Source organism: Spermophilus citellus, assembly GCF_964194105.1.
Source record: "Spermophilus citellus genome assembly, chromosome: 14".
NCBI classification, from domain to species: Eukaryota; Metazoa; Chordata; class Mammalia; order Rodentia; family Sciuridae; genus Spermophilus; species Spermophilus citellus.
In genome coordinates this window covers 69,441,962-69,462,141 of record NC_138194.1, presented here as the reverse complement: position 1 = coordinate 69,462,141, position 20,180 = coordinate 69,441,962, and the positions used below count along the sequence as shown (strand labels likewise).

Below are 20,180 nucleotides of genomic sequence, written 5' to 3'. Positions count from 1 at the left end.
AGGACACAGGCATTCTCTCCACCCACAGCATCCGCACTGACCCCCGCCCCTCCAACCATTCCTTAATGCAAATCTTCTCCCCTTCTTACAGTTTTTCTCACTTCCATGTGTCAAAAAAAAAGCGGTGTGCGTCACTCTCGACTCTGAGTAGCACTGGAAAGGGGTCAGGGATGGGTTTGCCCTGTTCTGGAGTTTAATATAAATAGACCCACACAGTGTGTCCTTTTCTCGTGTGGCTTCTTTGGATCAACATATTGTCTGTAAGCTAACCCCGTGCTGTATTGATTGGAACTTTTCTGCCAGGCGCGCTGGTGCATGCCTGTAATCCCAGCGGCTAAGTAGGCTGAGGCAGGAGGATTGTGACTTCCAAGCCAGCCTCAGCAATGGCAAGGTGCTAAGCAACTCAGTGAGGTTATTTAGTTAAATAAAAAAATAAAAATGACTGGGGATGTGGCTCAATGGTTAAACATCCCTGGGTTCAATCCCTGGTACCAAAAAAAAAAAAAAAAAAAAAAAAAAAAAAAAAAAAGAACTTTTTTGCAGAGCAGTATTTCATTGTATGAACAGACTATAATTTGTTCATCTCTTCCCTCAGTGATGGACATTTGGGTTAGTTCCAGGTTCGTGCAGTTGTGAATGAGGATGCATGCATTCTTGGACAAGGAGTCTTTTGGATATAAGCAGTCATTTCTCTTGTGTGTATATTCAGGAGGAAAATTGCTGTTCCTTGTCACCATATGCTTAGATTTATTAGAAACTGCCAAATTTCCAAAGTGGTGGTTTTAACATATGCTTTAATCTGTGTTTCATTCTCTTAGCAATCTTAAGTGTTGATCAGTCAGCTCATAGTGGTCTGTTGAGCACCAAGTCTGTGCCAACCACTGTTCTAGGTGTGGGATGTAGCATTGAATAAGATGAGTTCCCTGCCCTTGACCCATCCTTATGAAGGTGATGAGTAAGACAACTCAAATGAACAAAGAAGGTAATTTTAGGTGCTGACCCATGCTCTGAACCACAGTTACTTTGCTGGGCTTGGAGGTGAACGCCTATAATCCCAGTGGTTTGGGAGACTGAGGCAGGAGGATCGCAAGTTCAAAGCCAGCCTCAGCAAGTCATCAGGGGAAGCCCTAAGCAACTTAGCAAGCCCCTATCTCAAAATTAAAAAATGAAAAGGGCTGGCAATGTGGCTCAGGGGTTGAGCACCTCTGGGTTCAATCCTGGTACCAAAAAAAAACAAAACAAAACAAAACAAAAAAAAAAAAACAGTCACATAATGGAGCACAATGGCCATATGCTCTTTCTGCTACTGCACCCAGAAAAGTTCTGCTTGAGGAGCTGATTATTGGACACAGACTGAAAAATGGATGAGGATCGGCAGTGCACAGTGCTTGGGGAAGAGTGCCAACAGCAAAGGGAACAGTAGGTATAACTAGGACAGCAGAGAGCATCGTGGGTTTGGGGAGAGAAAGAAGGTCCCCGAGGCTGGCACACAGTCATCCATTCACTCACTCAATAAATAAGCATACATTGAGCTCCTACTTCTGCTATGTGTCAGGCACTGCTCTAGGCTCTGGGGCCCCAGCAGTGAACAAGATGGACATTGTGCTGTCACAGAACTAGCAGGAAAGAGCAGGTGGGAGGATGCGGAGGAGTAAGCAGAGGCCATGTAAGGTCGGACCATTTAAACTGTGAAAAGGAATTTGGAGTATCCCTGGAGCAATGTGAGACCACGGAAGGGTTTTAAGCAGAGAGATAAAAATGATCAAATTGACTGGGATGAAGCAAGGGTGGAGGTAGGGAGACCGTGAGAAGGCATGTAGTAATGCAGGCTAGAGACCTGGAACTGGGATGACAGCTGTGGCCATGGAAACAGTGAAGATGCTCTGCATTCAGGATATATTTTGCAGTTTGAACCAACAGAACACTGACGAAAGATTGATCGTGATGAACAATAGGAGGAATCCAATTCAAATTCTGGGTGCTTAACCTAGCAGCTGGGTAGTCGAGAGGGTGGTACCATGCACTGAGGTTGGAATGACTGGGGTCGGGGAGGAAAATCAATAGGTCCATTTTGCTAACTTTGTGGTACAAATGAATTTTCAAGTGCCTCAGAGAGCCCAGAGTTTGAGAGAGCCCACTTGAAGACCTAACTTTGAGAATCACTGGCTGGAATTATCTAGAAGGAGAAAGTAGGCCAAGGAAGGGACAGAGCAGTCTTGGAATATGAGATTTTGAAGTTCCATCCTCTAGATGAGGAGTCTGAGGATCAGAGAAGCTAAGCCAAGTTGTCCAAGGTCCCACTGCATGATGAAGCTGGTCTTGTTCCAGGGTTCACCTACTTATCCATTTCACTATAATGCCTGAGGTTTGTCAGCTCTACCACTGAGAAGCCATGTAATTTCAAACAAATTGCTTACCCCCTTAGTGTCTCAGCTTCCTTGTCTGGTGTGACGATAACAATAATGACACATACCACATAGGACAGTGTGAGTACAAAATATAATTGAAGTGCTTAGGACAAGTGCTTGGCTCAAGATGGTATTAGCTAATGTTATGTGAGCCAAAGGGTTAGAGCATGCAGGCCTCAGAGGTAAGAAGAGATAAGAAGTTCCACATTGGCACAGCAAGGTCAGCTAGCTCTGGATGGCACTGTTAGATGAGTGATGAGGACATAGGTCAGGTCAGAGGAGGTAGGTCTGGCCCAGATGGGAGCCCTTTATACTTGCTGTTAGGGCAACACTGAGTGTGGATAAGCTTTTGACCCATCCCCTCACAGGTGGACTATGGCACTGTCTGGGCCAGGGCAGGGCTGTAGGCAGAAGACATTGTGGCTCAAGCCAGGGACAGAACCAAGCAACCAATGGCCCTTCCCCCGGAATTATACCCAGGAGCCCTGCTAATGGATCTGCTCTGCTCTGGGTGACATTTGCTGTTTAGTCGTGACTCAGGATTCCTCCGGGTAGCACCTATGCCATAAAAGCTGAATCTGGAGGCAAGAGAAAAGATCTAGTGAATAGTGAATGTATTTGATGTGCCTGGGCAAACCCCTGACTTCGAGGAGCACAGTTCTCCTTGGCCCCTACTTTTGGTAACAGCATCCCCTGCCTTCCTTACATTACTGCCCTGTCCCACTCTGCATGCTTCAGAACCCAGCCCCTGCTTGCCCAAAGGATGGATGAGGACCCAAGATGCACCAACCAAGTTTCCCCCCTTGATTTTATAAGTATTGGGAGAACCACCTTTTCCCCCCAGGGATTGGTGAACTGCAAAGACACATGAGGGACTATCTCTATACTTAGCTTCCTTTGCCCATCAGCCATGAGAGAGCAAAACCAGGAGACGGAGAATTCAGTGGCTTCATCTGAGCCCCTGGCTCTTGCTGTCTGGGCCATGGCTATGGTCTCTATTCCATGATGGGTCAATATGTTCTTGGCCTTTGCTTCAGCTAGATTGTATTGGGATCCTTCATAGCCATAGACTAGCTGATTCACATTAGAATGTGTAAGAATGTTAAGTGCTCATCTCCACAGCCTGAGCTGAAACTGTCCTGAAAGTAATTCATGGCTGTCATTGAGTTTCAGGAATAATGAACCTGGAAGGTTTAAAGTTCCAGTCCAAGGTCTATGGCATTTAAACAAACCAACAACAGAGACTTTGTGGTCTATTTTTAGTTTATTTCACACCTATCTGCTCATGTGGCTTCTAAAGTCCTTGCCCCGACTCTTTATCAAAAAAAAAAAAAAAAAAAAAAGAAGCCCCAACTCATATGGACAGAGTATTTGAGGATAAGGGAACACCAAAATGGTTTCTACTTAGCTTGAGGAGCTAGAATATTTCTTAGAAAGAGAGAGAGCCCAACCTAAAGGAGACTAAATTAACTTCATACTGGACCAGATCAAAGGTACCATTCGGACTTGAGGTTTAATTGTGGCCTCTGTAATAGGCTCCAGTTAAGTCATAAATGCCTAAGATTCTGCAGTCATCTAGAATCTCAGAGACTCCAGTCTTCCCACAGAGACTGTCACTGGGTAGCCTCTACTTCATTCATGTGGACGTGTATATGTATACCGATGTGTGTGTTTGTATGTGTATCTGTGTACATAGTGGTCCCCTTTGATTTCAGGGTAGATGTTTCAACGTCTCCATGGACACCTGAAACTGCAGATAGCACTGAACCCTATAAATACTGTTTTCCCCTATCCATACATACCAATGATAAAGCTTAATTTATAAAATGAGACACAGAAAGAGATTAACAATAATAACTAGCAATCAAATAAGACACTTGTAACAATACACTATAATAAAATTGTGTTAATATGATCTCTCTCTCTCTCAAAATATTGAATTTTCCATTTAAATTTTTTGTGCTGTGGTTGACTGCAGGTATCTGAAACCTTGAGAGACGAAAGCACAGATAAGGAAAGCTGCTATGTGTACACATGTGTGTACACACACTCAGATTCCAGCCTCGCATGCTTCTTCAGAAAAGAACTGAGAGAGAGAGAGAGCGAGGGGAAGGGAGAGAAAAGCCATGGTTCCTTAAAGCTTCCTTGGGAATTCCTTCCTGGCTGCCACCTCCTTTCCTCCTGGGACATTTTCATCTAGTAGCTCCATGTTCCTTGCACAGCCACTAAGCAGGTGAGAGCCTGTTCAGAACCATCCTTTGTGACCTTGCTTTCTATTGGGAAGCCAGGTGAGGTGGGAGGGTGAGGAGTCTGGAGAGGGGAGGGCATATTCTCCCTGCACCTTACATCTGGCAGGCCAAGAATATGCAGCTCTTGATTAGGCCAGAAAGAGCAGACCCAGGAGACCCAGAACCAGTAGCCGAGGTGGGTCTAAAGTGTTCTTCTCAGGCGCTTGGTGACTGGCTAGGCCAATCTCCCCTCCTCAGTGTCCTTCCTGGCTGGTGCAGGTCCTTTAACAGGGGTCACTCTCTCCTTGCTGCAATGGAGTTTAGTTGGACTGTATTTGAAGGAGGGAATTGGGAGAGCCTGGCAGGAGCCCAGCAGGCCCCTCTGCAGGTGCCCATGGCAGTCGAGTGTGGGTGCCCCTTTTCTACACCACGGTTGTGCTGGTGGCTACAATCAGCCTCTTGGAAGATGCTAATGAGATCCTTATAGAGAGCTAGAAAATCATCTGCGGCAGATGGTAGAAGGTTAGGTTTTGATTTCTCTTGTTCCACTGTTGTTTTTCTTTTTTTAAAAAAAGAGAAAAAGTGCTAACCAACATGCTGCTTTCTTCTGCTTGATTCCTACAAAGCCACTTTTATTTTTAAATTAACTTAACCCCTTTAATTTGACCATCCTCGGATCATAAATGTAAGGAACGATCGATATCTTTTTAGAAACCAAAGCAAATCATTACCCAGTTCCTTCCTTCTGTCCCTCCCTATGCTTTTCACATTTTTTTTTGTTTATACCAAAGAAATCATTTACATCTTTTTTTCCAAATCTACAGAGATGATATTCACAATGCAGTGAGGACCCTGGAGATGTGTGTTTTGTTTTCTTACTGGCTGGGGCAGGGCTAGGTTATCATGTTTTGGTAATTTTTACTCCCTCTGTAGACAGATGTAAAAGCAAAAAAAAAAAAAATGCATAGGAGCCCTTAAAGAGAAAGCTACACTTTATTTCCTTCCATATGCAGGTACCATGCTAAGCAATATCTCCACACCACCACCTAATATAACCCTCACATTCACACTGAAGTAGGTATTATTATTATCCCATTTTACAGATGAAGAGATGGAGACCTGAAGAAAGAAATTAGTCCAAAATCAAACGGCCAGAAAGGGACAGAACTGGAACTCAAAGCCAGTGCTATCCACTCCCAAGCCAATGCTTCAAGATAATACATTCTTCTGTTTTCCTTGACAAATTCCAGGTGAATGAATGATAGTAACCTCTGGAGTTTGGGGGTAATTCCCGTGATTTCAACTGCTTGTTTGGCAGCCAGATGTTGAGAGACACACTTGTGGAAAGAGAGATGGACATGAGTTATGGAGGCCCAATATCAAAGATGGAAGATAGAACCAGCATTTGCAGGTGAAGAGACTAGAGTCCAGAGACTATGGTGCTTTTGTTACTTATGGATATGAAGCAAGTTTGTAGGTGAAGAGACTAGAGTCCACAGACTATGGTGCTTTTGTTACTTATGGATATGAAGCAAATTACCCAAAATGTGGTGGCTTAAATCACAAACTGTTTTTATTGCTCCCAATTCTGTGGGCCAGAACTTTAGCAGAGCTTAGCAGTGCTCTGTAAGGATAAATCCATGTGGGTCAGCCAGCCTGGCTGGAGCAGGGCCTCTCTCACACACTTGGGTCCTTGGGGTAGGCTGCTGGCTCTGCCTAGGCCCAGACTGGAATAGCACCCCTTTGTCTCATTCTATCAGGTGAAGCTGGTCGTAGGACCAGCCTAGATTCAAGAAGAGGGAACAGATTCACTTTTGGAGACTGAGTTGTGACCACCCTTGCAGACAATCTACCATATAGTGACTTGTTAGAGGCAGATATTCAAGCATTTGGCTAGTATTACAGAAAATCCCACTGTGGCTGCTTCCCTGGAAGGAAAAAGATTCCCTTAGAAACGATATTGTTCTGATTCTTTCAGCCCTAACAAATAAGTGTGGGGGCTGGGAGCTGGCATCACTCATCTATTCCTGTGGGCTCATGGGCCGATGTGATCAGTCAGGTTCAGTGGGGGTGAGGGTCACCTTTCCTTGACCCAAGCAGTCTGCACATTTTCTCTGCCAAGACAGAGTCCTGTGCAAAGGGAAGGGTGGGGGGGGGGTTGTCCACTCCACCAGGGACACAGAGGCAGTGTGCCCAAGGATGTTGCAGAGGCTGCCAAGGTAAGGGATGTAGAGAGAATGAACCCCATCCACTGAAAATTATCAGTTCCATGTGCTTCTAACAAAAACCAGACTAATGGCCTGGTGCAGAAAAAGTAAGAAAATAAAGAAATTATAAGCCTTAATTAGCTGGGTGTTTGCAGCCTCTTTTTTGGTACTAGGGATTGAACAACTGAGGGGCACTTGCCCACTGAGCAGCATCCCCAGCCCTATTTTGTATTGTATTTTGAGACAGGGTCTCACTGAGTTGCTTAGCGCCTTGCTTTTGCTGAGGCTGACTTTGAACTCACAATTCTGTCTCCAGCCTCCTGAGCTGCTGAGATTACAGGCATGTGCTACCACGCCTGACTGCAGCTATTTAATAAAGCTCATTCACACATTGTTTGAGTAAAAAGCAAACAAAATTCAAGGTCAAATACGAGAATGTGTTTCTGGGATGAAAAACTAAAGTGGATTGTGATAAAATGAAGAATATTTCAAACTTAGGGATTGCTAGAGTCAGAGGCAGCCTAAGAGATCGAATCTAGTCCAAACTCCATTTTATCTATGAGAAGACTGAGGTCCAGAGAAGTGAGCCTGTGTGGAGGTTCTGAAGCTCTCGGTTATTCTTTTTGAATTGATGAGTGCTTCGGGAGCACTGGTTAGATTAGGTGTCAGGCATTTTGCCTGGTGATGGAAATTTGAGGTGGAGAAGGACAGAGCTGATTGTGGAGGCAGGGTGTGGGGAAGGACATGAGAAGCAAGCTATAACTACAACCCTGCAGTGTCCTGAGCATACAGTGGGAACCAGGTGGTGGGGAAGGTGCCTGGGCCTTAAGACCAGTGCTCTACATCTCAGGTCCAGGTCCCTGGCTTGATGATCAGGGCTCTGTGTGGAAGAAAGCATGTTTTAAAAACATTTTGTCTACTGAGTCATCCACCAGAGCTACATTGAAGTGCTATGATTTAAAAGGAATCATATTCGTGTGTATTAAGCAGATTCTGAGCGTCACATGCAGTCTCACAGAATGTGGCCTTACCAACTGTCCTGAGGGAGGTGGTAAGTTTTAAATCAGAGCCTCTGGCTTCCAGTCCTTTCTCTGAGCCACAAAATGAGATGTATTCTAGCTGGAGTCTCAAGAGAGCCAGATCAAAATTGGAGTCCACCATCAGGATGGCTGATCACAGCCCTTGACCAAGTCTATAAAGAGTGTCACAAAGGTTGTTCAGAGCTGAAGGGAATCCAGAGGAAGGACAGCACAAGCCTGCAGAGTCCCTTAAACTCTTGGAGCCTCAGGCTGCTCACAGGCTGCTCACTTGTCCAATGGGAAGAAATAATAATAGCAAACACCCACGGGGTGCCCTCAGTGCAACAGCAACTGATCTGAGGCTTTACCAAATTATCTTTCAGTCCCGCACACAATTCTGTGAGTCTGCAATGACAATGACTCCATTTTACACTTGAAGGAACAGAGCCTTGAGGACTTAAGTCACCTTGACAAGGTCACACAACTAGCAGGGGGGAGGGGGGTAAGATGCAGCCCCAGGTAGCCTCAGGAAAGCCCAGTGAACACTGCCTACACCTTTTTTTCCCCCCAGGAGAAATGAGACAGGCTCCATCCCCCTTCCTTGTATCTCTGTCTCCTGGGATCCTGACCCTACTTTTTGGCCTCTGGTGGTTCTCACCATGTGCTCAGGGCACCCGTCCTGAAGCCCCTAGACTGCTTCAGGAGACTTGCTCTCCCAGGAATTCAGGATCCCTCTAGTCAGCTCCAGGCTCTGACACAGATCTTCCTTGCTCCTCTATCCCTTCAGCTCTGGCAAACATGCCAAATCCAATGCCTGTCTGGCTCCCTAGAGAGACAGTGCTGTATATGACTTCAGCCCCATCTGGTAAGAGACAGCAGAGAGGAGACCTGGAAGGTTCTTTCCTTGGCTTCTGCCATTCCCTGGCCTATTCCACCAAGGGGCCACAGGGGAATTAAACCATCCCAATACAGTTGACTCTCACTCACTGCCACCAGGCTCATCATCACCCTCACCACTCACTCACCCTGCTAAGTACTGTTCTCCCCTCTCCATTCACACACACAGACTAGAGTCCAATTTCACCAAATAGGAAGTGGCAGAGGTAGGATACAAACCCATGTCCATCTGATCCCAAACCCAAGTCTTCTCCATCGCCAGAGGAAAGCCAAAGGGACACTGAGGGTGTCTTGCAGCTCCAAATGTAACTCTTAGGCCAGCAACCTTGGAATCATGAAGAACCTGTCAGAAATGCAGACTGACAGGCCCCTCCTGGGCCCTGCTGAACTAAGGGGAATCTGCATTTTATCCATGTCCCAGGGGATTGCAAAGCCTACTAATATTTGAGAAGCCCAGGGCTGGTGGTGTCACCACCCTGACTGAACAGTGGAAATTACCTGGGGAATTTCACAAACTGCCCGGGTCCCCTACCAGTGCTTTTGAGTGCAGGGTGTGGGTGCAGCCTGGCATCGGATTTTTACATCTCCCCGGGTGAACCTCACGGGCAGCCCTGAGACCCACCCGCAGGACAAAGGGGAAGACTGAAGGCAGTGCTGGGTGGTGGCACCAGAAGCCCAGTCAGCGCAGAGATATGTGACCCGCATCAGGAGGCTGGGGAGACACAGTGACAGGACGGCGAAAGGGTGTTCTTCCCTCCGGTGCGCAGTTGGAGAGACACCAGCAGCGGAGGAAGAACACGCAGGGTGGGACGCCAGGGAGGCGGATCCCGGCGACCTCCGGGTGCCTGCTGCGCCCAGGGCCGGGTGCTGAGCCAAGAGGGCGCTGCGTGCAGCGCGCGCAGGCGCAGAGGCGTGAGAGCGGCAGGGCGGCGGCGGCTGCTGGGCGGGGTGACTCACCGGGCGGAGGCGGCGCGGAGGCGACGGGCGGCGGGAGGCCGGGAGCCAACTGCAGCCGCCGCGGGCCGGGCCTGCCTGGCAACAGCCAGTGCCGCCCCCGGGAGGGGAGGGAGCCGAGGCGGCGCTGCAGGTGCGGCGCGGCCCAGGGAGGGCGCGTTCGAGCGCGGCTTTGTTTCGGTCCCGCACAGCCCGGGGCCCCTGACCTGTGCGCCAGCCTGCCAAAGCTGAGTCACGACTGGGCGAGTGGCCAGAGGGCCCCACCCTTAAGGATACGTTCCTTTCCTGAAGCTGGCCTGATGAGCTAGAAGGGACAGAGCCAGGGAAAGGTGTCTTCTATTCTACAAAACTCTTTAGGGAGATAGGGAGTCAGGCCATCGTCAGACGGTGTGAATCTATAATCAAGGTCACCCCAGCCCTCAGCCCTGAGCAAATTAGAAAGTAAAGCGGAAACCGTAGTCCCTAAAGATGCCACGCTGAGGGAAGCATGCTTTTGAGACACCTGTGAGGGGCTTGAGGCAAAGCCCCACCACAGACCAGGAGCAGCGAGGTACAGGAAGGTCCTTGGGCTGCTCCAGGTCCCTGCACCTGCTTGAAGTGTGGAGTACAGGCAGGAGTGGCTGTCCTGAGGCCATCTGGAGAACTTGTCAGAAATGCAGATTCCCTGGCTCTGTTCCCAGTGGATGAGATTCCATAAAACTGGGGTGAAAACCATGTTAGCAATCACCCAGGTGCTTTTTAAATAGGTCAATGGTACTGTGCAGTTTGAGAATCACTGATGTTGTAGAAGGTCCCATGAACAGAGACCTTTAGCTACATATGGATGCCCCATAATAATAATAAGTTGAGGAGATAAAAGGAGCAATTGGTAGAGATGGGAATCAAAGCAGGTTATCAGTCTCCCACATTTATGTTTATAAGCACAGGCCAAATCTCTAAGCAATTCCCAGGAAGCTTTTTAAAACTTCCCTTGTACTTTTATAGTATTGGATGCCACCTGAAATAAGCATTCCTCCGGCACTTGTATGCTGTTCAGTTTTTATGGGGATGTTGATATGGTATGTGGATTTGGGGATATTCTCCCTTAAGCCTATCAGTTGCTAATAGACATGAAAACCCAGAAGAGTCTATTATTTCTAGGTAGATGTCAGCTAAAATGGATTTTTTATATAATCTCTAGTTTAAGGGCTGTTAATCTACCAAAAGAGGATAGAGACAAAAATTCACTGAAAAATTAGTCTTAAGACAAATTTATCCCTTTGCTTGGCAAATGTCATCTTATCCTGTTAACAACCCATAATGAAAAAAAAAATGAGTAAAAATAAACTACATTTTCAACAATTTGAAGTGTGGACACATGTGTCTGGAGGCAGATGACTTTGACTCACATCTTAGCATTTCTACTTCCAAGCTGTTTCAGGGAAGTTTGTAGCATGAGTGCCTCAGTTTCCCTATCTGAAAAAAGTAGGCATAAATATCTAACACTGACTACACGGAGAGATTGCAAGTGTTCATTTATGTAATCCACATTTTACAAAGGAGGAAATGGAGACTGGAGGCTAGGTACAAAGGTTGCCATATCTCAGGCCAGGCCTGTTGTCCCCAGCCCCTGTCTTTGACCATTTCTCATCTCTCCTGACTGGCTGTCAGACACTAGCCCTGAGTATTCTCATCAATGATCATAATGACTAACAGATTTTGAGTGCCGTGAACTATGTAAACACTTCACTTGAATTAATTCATCTAATTCTTACTCTCACCCTAAGAAATAGGAATTATTGTTTTCATCTTCATCTTTCAAGGGAGGAAACAGAAGCACAGAGGTATTGAGAAACTTACCTAAGACCATACTGTAAGGAAGGAGCAAAGTCTGACCAAGGGTACCCAACTGATGCACTGCGTTGCTGCTTTGATATAATCACGTGGATTGTATAAGGGAGGGAGCGGGCTCACCAATCTCCTGGCCCATCAGAGCAGCAGGGCTGGGAGGCTGGGGTTTTTGCTTACCTTACCTCCCTGTCTGTATACAAAGCTCCCCCCCCCTCTTTTGTGTGTGTGTGGGGAGATTTATGGCTCTTCTAGCCTTTAAAACTTGGTGGTTATATGGGGCAATTTAGAGGGGCTTTGGAAAGCCTTGCATACAGCAAACATCTGATCTACAGGAGGCATGCTGGGAGCCTTCAGCAAAGGCTGAACTGCCCAGGGCCTGAGCAGTATCTCCTGGGTGCAGGGGAGTAGCTCACAGGATTCAACTTAGCTGCCATCCACCTCATCTCTGCAGGGCAGCCTGGCACCAGTGCCACACATGGCAACTGTCTTTCTCACTTTCTTCCTCCACACCGTCCACTCGAGTCTCTTGTCTTCGGTCCCTCACCCTCATCCAGGGTCAAACCCCAGACTGTCCTCTGCACCCCCATCCTCCAGGGCACTATTCTTGTATTTGTGGCGGCAGGCAGTGGAGAAGTCTCGCTCTTGTCTCTTCTCTTTCCAGTTTATTGTTGTGATTTTTAAAACTCTACACAGTAACATCTGTCAAGTCATCCCTTTGGATTCTTGCTATGGACTGAATTGTATCTTCCTCTCCCCCCAATTTCATATGTTGAAGTCTGTCGTGTGTCAAAAGCATAATCCTCACAGCAATGGTGTTAAAGTAGTGAGGACTCCGAGGGTGATTAGGCCACCAGGGCTCTGCCTTCCTGGGTGAATTAATGCTGGTCACAGGAGGGCTTGAGTCTGTGTATTTGAGCTTTTGCTCTCTCTTGTGTCTGCCCCTCCTCCTTACATCATGGTATAATGCAGCAAGAAGGCCCTTGCCACTTGCAGCGGCTGGGTCTTGGATTTCCCAATGTCCAGCACTAAGAAAGAAATCTCTGTTCCTTATAAATTACTCAATCTGTAGTACACTGTTATAACCACCCCAAATAGACTAAGACAAAGACCCGACCCCTAAAGTGATAGCATTCAGGTCTTTGGAGCTGAGGTCTTTGGGAGGTGGGATTAGATGAGGTTATGAGGGTGGCAACACCATGATGGGAGCAGATCCCTGGTAAGAAGAGATCAGAGCTAGCGCATGCGTGTTGGTACTCTCACTCTCACTGTCTCCCCCGTGGAGAGAGGACATGGAGAGAGAGCAGGCATCTGTACCCCTAGGGGAGAGTCTTGTCAAAATCTTGATCTCAGACTTTCCAGCCACCAGATCTGTGAAAAAATAAAGTTCTGTTGTTTGAGTCACCAGTCAATTGCATTTTGTTTTAGACTAAGATAATTCTCCTATTTTGTATGTTTTAAAACGCTGAGCTTTCTGAGGCAATAAGGTTACCTCTAGGTGTCTAGCTTAGGGAGGAGTCTACCCAGAGAGCTGGGGGATGGGGTAGGAAGGAAAGAAAGCAAAGAACACTGTTTCAAGGCAGGTATGGGCTGAATCTCCACTGTGTTCCAGGCACTGCAATAAGCTTTGCCCTGGGGTAACCAGGCCTCTGGTCCCACAAATACCTGTGGAAGCTAGTTCTGGGTACTGTTGGCCAACTTGCCCTCCAGGCAGCCCTCAAACCTCGTTTCTCAAACCTACCTGCAAAGATGGTGAAGCGCAACCACTGCCCCCACCTCAGCACCAACAACTGGGAATATGCATGTAGCCCACAGCAGATGGGGTCCCCTTCACAGAACTTTCTATACTCAGGCCTGGACCCTGCATGGACAAGACCCTGACAGGCCTATAGGCTATAAATAGTAGGATTCCACCTGCATCTCAAATCTTCTCCCTACCCATTTTCATGTCCATCTGGATCCTGGCCAGAACTATCAGAGAGAGAGAACTGGTCTGAATTTTATTTCCTTTGGGAAGATGGGAATAAACAGAAAAGTGACCCAAACTTCGGTAGTAGAAGTGGGAAGAGAAAGGGAGATAACCTATATTTCTGAAGCCTCCAAAAGGACTAATTACGTTACCCAAATACCAGAAGGAACCACCCAAACACCCCTGTGCAAACAGGCTGGGAGAAGCCAAGCAAGTTGCCCCAAATGCACATTCCTGCCATATAGCATTCTCTATTCAAGAAAGAGGAAGCAGTTTGTCTGGCTCCCAAACTGACACATCTGTTTATGTACCTAGCATCCCTGCCTTGTCTGCCAGATACCCAGGCACTAAGACCACCCTCTCCTCCCTGACCACCTTCCCCCCAACTCCTGGAGTTCCTCATGCATGCCTGGGACTCAACCTGGCATTTGTTTGGCTATTTAAGTTTCCCAGTTGATTCTAACACATAGCCAACACGGAGCTCTCCTGCCCATAGGGGTCCACGTTCCCTTTTATTGTGAAATGGGATCAGCGATGCTTCCCAAAAGGGTACCTATGAAAGGCTTAGGAAGAGGGGCCTGGAGAGAGTGAAGAGATGGCCCATGGCCATATACCAGCCACCAGCTAGGGACTGGCTCACTCTGCAAGGATGACACACAGGCCAGAGGATGGTGCCTAACCTCAGCTCATGTCTGCCCAGCTCCTGGCTGCTCAGAGACACTATGGGCCCCCTCACTCCATGAGACTGAGGCTGGTGCTCTGAGGTCCCCAACAGCTGTTTGCCAAATAAATGAATGGGTGATATCCTATGATCTTCACAACAAAAAGATTATCATCTCCCCTGATCCTAAAGAAAGAGTTGGAATTTGGAATTCCAAGATTTTGTCCTTGGCTGCAGGGCCCAGAGAAGGAACTTAACTTCTCAAAGCCTTTGTTTCTCAATTTGTAAAACTGAATTTTTCAACAGTTCCTATGTTGTAAAGTAATTCTGAAGAGCAGCTGAGACAAATCATGGAGGAAACATTTCAAGAAACGATTATCTGATGAGGGAATGGAGATTCAGAGAGGTTAAGTGATTTGCTTACAGTAACGCAACGAGTAAATAGTCAGAACCATTTACTAAGCCAGAACTTAAATTCAGTACCAGAGAACTTCCGATCTTTCTGATTCCCTAAAAGAAGCATATGTCCTCGTTCTAAACAACAACAACAACAACAATCAAACAAAACAAAATTCAAATAAATGCCTGGTTGTAGAGGAGGGGATGCAGACATCTGGAGAACAGACCTTGGGGCTTTGTCAGTTCCCTTGCACCCACCTTAGGGGTCCTCTGTTGAGCTGATTTTGCAGCTGGGGAGAGCTAGGTCTTTGGTAAATGTTTTTGATAAAGGCAAGCCTGAGAAAAAATTCAGAGACATTTTGTTTTTCCATGACAGGGAATCTGACCTCTGAAGATGCAGAGCTAGGAGGGTTGCCTTTATCATTTCTAGAGGACCTTGCAACCTGGGGCGGAGGGGGTGTCTTTCTGCTAATCAGAGAACTGTGCCTGGCTTCCCAGATCACAGCCTGGGGACATGCTGCAGAGGAATTAGGAGGTTCACAGAGCCAAGCTCTGGGCCCAGGGGCCACTAGCCTGGTGCTAGCTCTTCCTTGTGCAGGCTGCTGCCCCAGAGGGACATAAGAGAAGGAACCTGGCACCACGGATAACTTGTCTTGTTACCTGTGTTTAAGAAGGATCTTAAACCTTCCAGGAAGAATTGTACAGGTGAGGCTGGGAGAGGGGGGCTCACTGGCCACTTCTCAGGGTCTCTTCACCCACACATAGCCCGACTATTCTCCTAGTACATGGCAATGCACCTCCAACCCCGGAATCCAGGTTTTCCTCCTCCCCTGGGCACCCTGGTGCACTCTGGAACAAGCTGAGCAGGGCTGCCCAGCAGGCAGGCTGGCATTACCTAATTGATGGCCAGCTTCTTTTGTCACTTCATTTTTCCAAGCTGCCTAGCTCTGAAAGTCTCCTTCTCAGACAGACAAATGAGACTCCAGTCTTGTTCTGCCCAAGCTCTGCAAAAAAGCAGAGATCACAGGCTGTCGCCTTGTTGGAGCAGCCGCCAGGAGCCAAAGCACAAAGCGCCGGGGGCAGCGGATGTGTCTTTAGCAGGTAACAAAGCCCAAGCCAGTGCCCTACTTAGGGCTGTGGTTTTTCTTATTGGGCTCTGCTTTCTGCTGTGAGGTGCCTGGGGTCAGCATTACCGGTACTAGGACTTGATCTTCACCAGTCAGCCAGCCTCCTGGGAAGATGAGCCCTTGTTAGAGGCAGCCCCTGGCATCTGAAAAGCCTCTCCTGCCTCCACCAGGCAGATGTTTCTTGGATCAGGAAAAAAAACCTAATCAGAGGAATGCATACCGCTACCTGGCCTCAAAGAGGCCTTCACACCTGGGGTTGAAGCCAATTTCCCAGTGCAAAAGCAAACGGCAGCATTTGGCACCTCTGGGCTCTCAGCCCTGTGTTGTAGCATCTGCTTTTGAAAGAAAACACCTTGGAGAGGCCAAAATAAATCTGGCTGGTCAGTGAGATAGACAGAATAGCTTTGACCTTCTCACGGGCCTGCAAGCATCTCAAGGGTAGAAACCAGGCCTCACTGGACTTGGTATCTCCTGGCACATGGTGGCCTTTACTGTGCCAAGCAAAGTTCTGGATGTTTTAAGAAATGTCTTCACTTTGTCCTCACTCCACCTCCAAGGGTGTTATGCCCATTTTTCAGAAGAGGAAACTGACTCACAGAAAGATTAGGTCCATAAAGCTCTTAAGTGGAGACATCAGAATTTGAATTCAGGCAGTCAGGCTCTGGAATCCAGTTTCTTACCATTGCACTATAGTGAATAAATAAATAATGGACGGATAGATGAATGAACGAAGTGAGTGAATGAGTGAAGCAGTTAATAGTTTTGTGGCAGCCATGACATGAAAGCCCTCTGTTCAAAGTTATTTCCTCCATTATTGGTTTTCTAGGCACTGAGTGTGCTATTGAAGTACATCCTTTGGGTTTTTAATATATCACTGTCTTTGAAAATTGTCCCTAAGAAATTGGAGTGATGGCAATAATTGACCCTGTCCTGTAGCCTACTGGAATTTCTAGGTGAGGCCTAGGCTCCTGGAAGAGCTGGTACCAGTATATGAGGGGAGAAAAATAAGAAGTCACATGTTCTGCGAGGGGACTGGAGTGCAGGTATGGACATTTCTGAGCTGGGTTCAAGATACCTGCATCTCTTACTGGCTGTGGGGCCTGGGGCGAGTCCCTCATCTGGCAATAAGTTGCAGATACCCGCCTGATGGCTTAGGATGAAATGAACATGGCAGGTTATGTGTCTGACTGAGGCAATGGCCAACCAGTAGTGGCTGTTGTTGTTATGACACAAATTAGAACCACAAATGAGTCAGTGATGATTGCTTCTCTGATCTGCCCTGGTGACCGTTTCTGGTCTCCTGGGCACTCTGCTCATAATCCCCCAAGGTTAGCCCCACCCTTCTCCCAGGGTCTCCTGGTGGTCCCCATCTCTCCTTTCTGCCATTGTGACACTGGTTGGGCTTTGGTTTCCAGCACTGGCCTGGGTTTCTACCATTTCTCATGAGGGCTGTCAAGTCAGACATGGAGGGTCCTTATGGTCAACCCATTCCCTCATTTTTTCTACATCTAATTCTTTGCCAACTTGGATCTTGGGCTTCTCTTTGCTTCTCCGCCCCTTTTTCTCACTCTTTTCTCTCTCTCCTTCCATGGTCCTGGTTGGCATTAGTGGCTGTAATTGGATTTTGCAGCATGTGGCAATGAAGACATTCTCTCCCCTGTAAGCCTTGTTGAAAGGTCATATGACGGATTCAAAGAACAGGATAGACAGAAAGAGGCCTGGCCAGGGTGAGGATGTGACAGCAGGACAATTCCTTAGCAGAGGCGACTTGATGTCACAGAGGATCTGTGGGCTTGCTGTGTGTCCTGGGGTACTTCTGCTTGCCCATCTGTTACACCAGGACAGAAATCCTCCATCCTAAGCCCACATGAGTGAAGAAGGACATTGGAGGTGACAGACACCTAATAATAATAACTAGCATTTATCAGGGCGGGAGGGGGCAGGTTGGTAAGTCAAGTTTACAAAGCCCCTCTAATAAATTCTGTCACTGAACCTCACACCCATCCCATGAGGTAGACAGAGAAGACAGCATGGTTAGCTTCATTTTACAGATGATCAAACTGAGGCCTTGAGAGTGTCAATGCCTTGTCCATTACCCAGGCCTCGGGGCTGATCACCTGAGCCACTTACCATTTCTCTCAGCAAATTCTCATTGTGCCAACTCAGTGGACCCACCCATCAGTCCCTTTGTAAGAGTCTCCTTGCCTGCTCTGCAGGCTGAGCATTCTGGAGAAAGTCACACAGCTTACTTTCCTTCCTCAACAGGGCCTCTTCCTGTCTCAGGGCCTTTGCATGTTCTGCTCCCCTTTCTCCACTTCCTTTCACCTAGTCAATGCCTAGCTTGTCTTTGCATAATAGGTCATAGTTCACTTTCTCAGGAAGTAACATTTGACCTTTTCTGGTGCTACATCCATAGATGTTCCTCCTGACTCTATCTTTCTAGAATCCAGGGGAGTGGGAGAGCTATCCTGGCAGCACCCAACTCTTAGGATCTGTCTGCTCATCAGAGAAAGACAGCAAGAGACTTCTGGGGAAGAAGTGAGGCCTTGCCAAGGAATTAGGCCTGGGCTCTGTGTGCTCCTGTTGCTCCAGGGCTTCCTCTTTCCTGCCTGTGCCTGGAAGTACAGTGCACCCCAGGCTGCTATTCTCTCTTAGAGTCCAGGTTTCTTGGCCCTGTCCCTGCTTTTGCAGTAGCATTGGGAGAAAGAGAGCTAGAAGCATCAGTCCTAAGACACAGGATGTTTTTAGCCCATCAGTGGGGAGGCAGGCACTCCATCCTTCTCCAGACAGGAAACGGAGACATGTCTTTTTCAGGCCCAATGACTACACAGGCAGGTGTCCATGAGTGAATGGGCAGCATGTCACATGAGTCTGAGATATGCACCATGCAAGTGGGAACTGGTGCCCAAGCCCCAGAGACAGGGCTCAATTTGTCACTCAGCTCAAGAAGGGCCATGGAATTTTCGTGAAGGCAGGAGCCAGTGTTAAATGAGAGAGCCCCTGAAAATGCTTGGGAAACTGTATTAAGGGGATAATTCTATCACCACCAGGACAAAAAAAGCCTGTCTCAGGGGATTTTCTTGAGACTTCTGGGTAGACCATGAAGAAAAGGAACCATCTAGAGTGACGCTGTGCATGTGGTAATTTGCAGAACCCTCTAGACAAGTGCCTGGAAAAACTCCAAAGCTTTCTTTACTTGGAAGGTTAAACAGGAAGTAAGAACATTTTTCAACAACTGATAATCACAATAACTAATAATTGCAATTAATGGTAATTACATGTCAAGTATTGTGCTCACCATCTTTACATTCCTGTAATAGTTCATTTTATGTTTAACATTCGACATTTGGTGGAATATTCTAGGTGTGTTGGTAAGAATGTTTCTGGAAGAGATTGACATTCAAATTGGTAGATGGACCACAGGAAATTGTGCTCCCTGAGGGGGAGGGACCTCATCCATTAACCGGAGTCTTACACAGACCAAAAGCCTTACCCTTCTCCAAGAAGACTGTGCTTCGAGAAAACAGAAACTCTTTCTGCTTCACTACTTTGAGCTGCGACATCATCATTTCTAGCCTTTGGACCAGAACTTCAACATCCAGACTCCTGGGTCTTGGGCCTTCAGACTGAGACTGGAATTACCCCTTCAGCAGTCCTGGGTCTCCAGCCTGCCAGCCACATGGGTCTTAACAGCTTCCATGATAATATGAGACAATTCCTGAAAGCTTTCTGTCTATGTGTCTGTTGATCTGTTTGTTATCTATGTATGTATGTATGTATGTATCTATCTATCTATCTATCTATCTATCTATCTATCTATCTATCTATCATCTATCCATTCTGCCTGACTTCATCTAGTCCTCATGATGCTATAAGAGAGGAAATGCCCTTATAGTTTCCATTTTGTAAATGTGAGACAGCCTGCCTGAGGTCACACACAGCTTGGAGTGGCAAAGCCAGGAGCAACCCGAGTTCCCATGAGCATGCAAGCCTCTCATGTGCAGAGTGCTTTGTCCAAAGAGTACTTTAGTTAATTTGGCAGTCATGTTTGGCCAGAGCATCCCAACCTGGCTATCCATAATGATCCTGAAGGGATCTTTATAAAAAGACCTACGACTCAGCCTCCTCCCAGACCAAGGGAGTGAGAATACTATTGGAAGCTGGGTCTGGGCATGAACATTTTCTAAAAATGTCTTAGGTGGTTCCAAGCCAGCCACCTGTCAGGGACTTGTCTGTGTTGATCTTCTCCCTCCCCCTTCACTCCAGCCCCCCAATGCCAAACAAAGCCCAAGAGGGCTGACTTTGCCCCACCTTGGCATAGTTCTGCTTTCTGCAGATGCACGGGGGTCCCCACTGCACACTTTGGTTAATATACTATACCCACAGGCAGGTAAACTAGCACAACCTTTGCACTGAGAGAAAAAGGATGGGAACCTTCTTTTTTCTTTTTTTAATTGGGTCAAGAGAAAAACAGAATTATAAAA

The 20,180-nt window shown here is 47.2% G+C and overlaps 1 protein-coding gene across 1 annotated transcript in view; it reads right to left on the bottom strand.

Moving 5' to 3' along the window:
- LOC308633506 (uncharacterized protein) overlaps positions 1-19,259 on the bottom strand; it is a gene marked incomplete at its 5' end in the record, with an annotated part of 56,134 nt that extends 36,875 nt beyond the window's left edge. Inside the window, 5 exons of the mRNA XM_081266364.1 lie at positions 8,979-9,084; positions 9,717-10,017; positions 12,496-12,568; positions 13,282-13,401; positions 19,190-19,259. Coding sequence (XP_081122490.1) covers positions 8,979-9,084; positions 9,717-10,017; positions 12,496-12,568; positions 13,282-13,401; positions 19,190-19,259 — 670 coding nt within the window. The remainder of the gene's footprint in view (positions 1-8,978; positions 9,085-9,716; positions 10,018-12,495; positions 12,569-13,281; positions 13,402-19,189) is intronic.
- Positions 19,260-20,180: the final 921 nt, after the last annotated feature.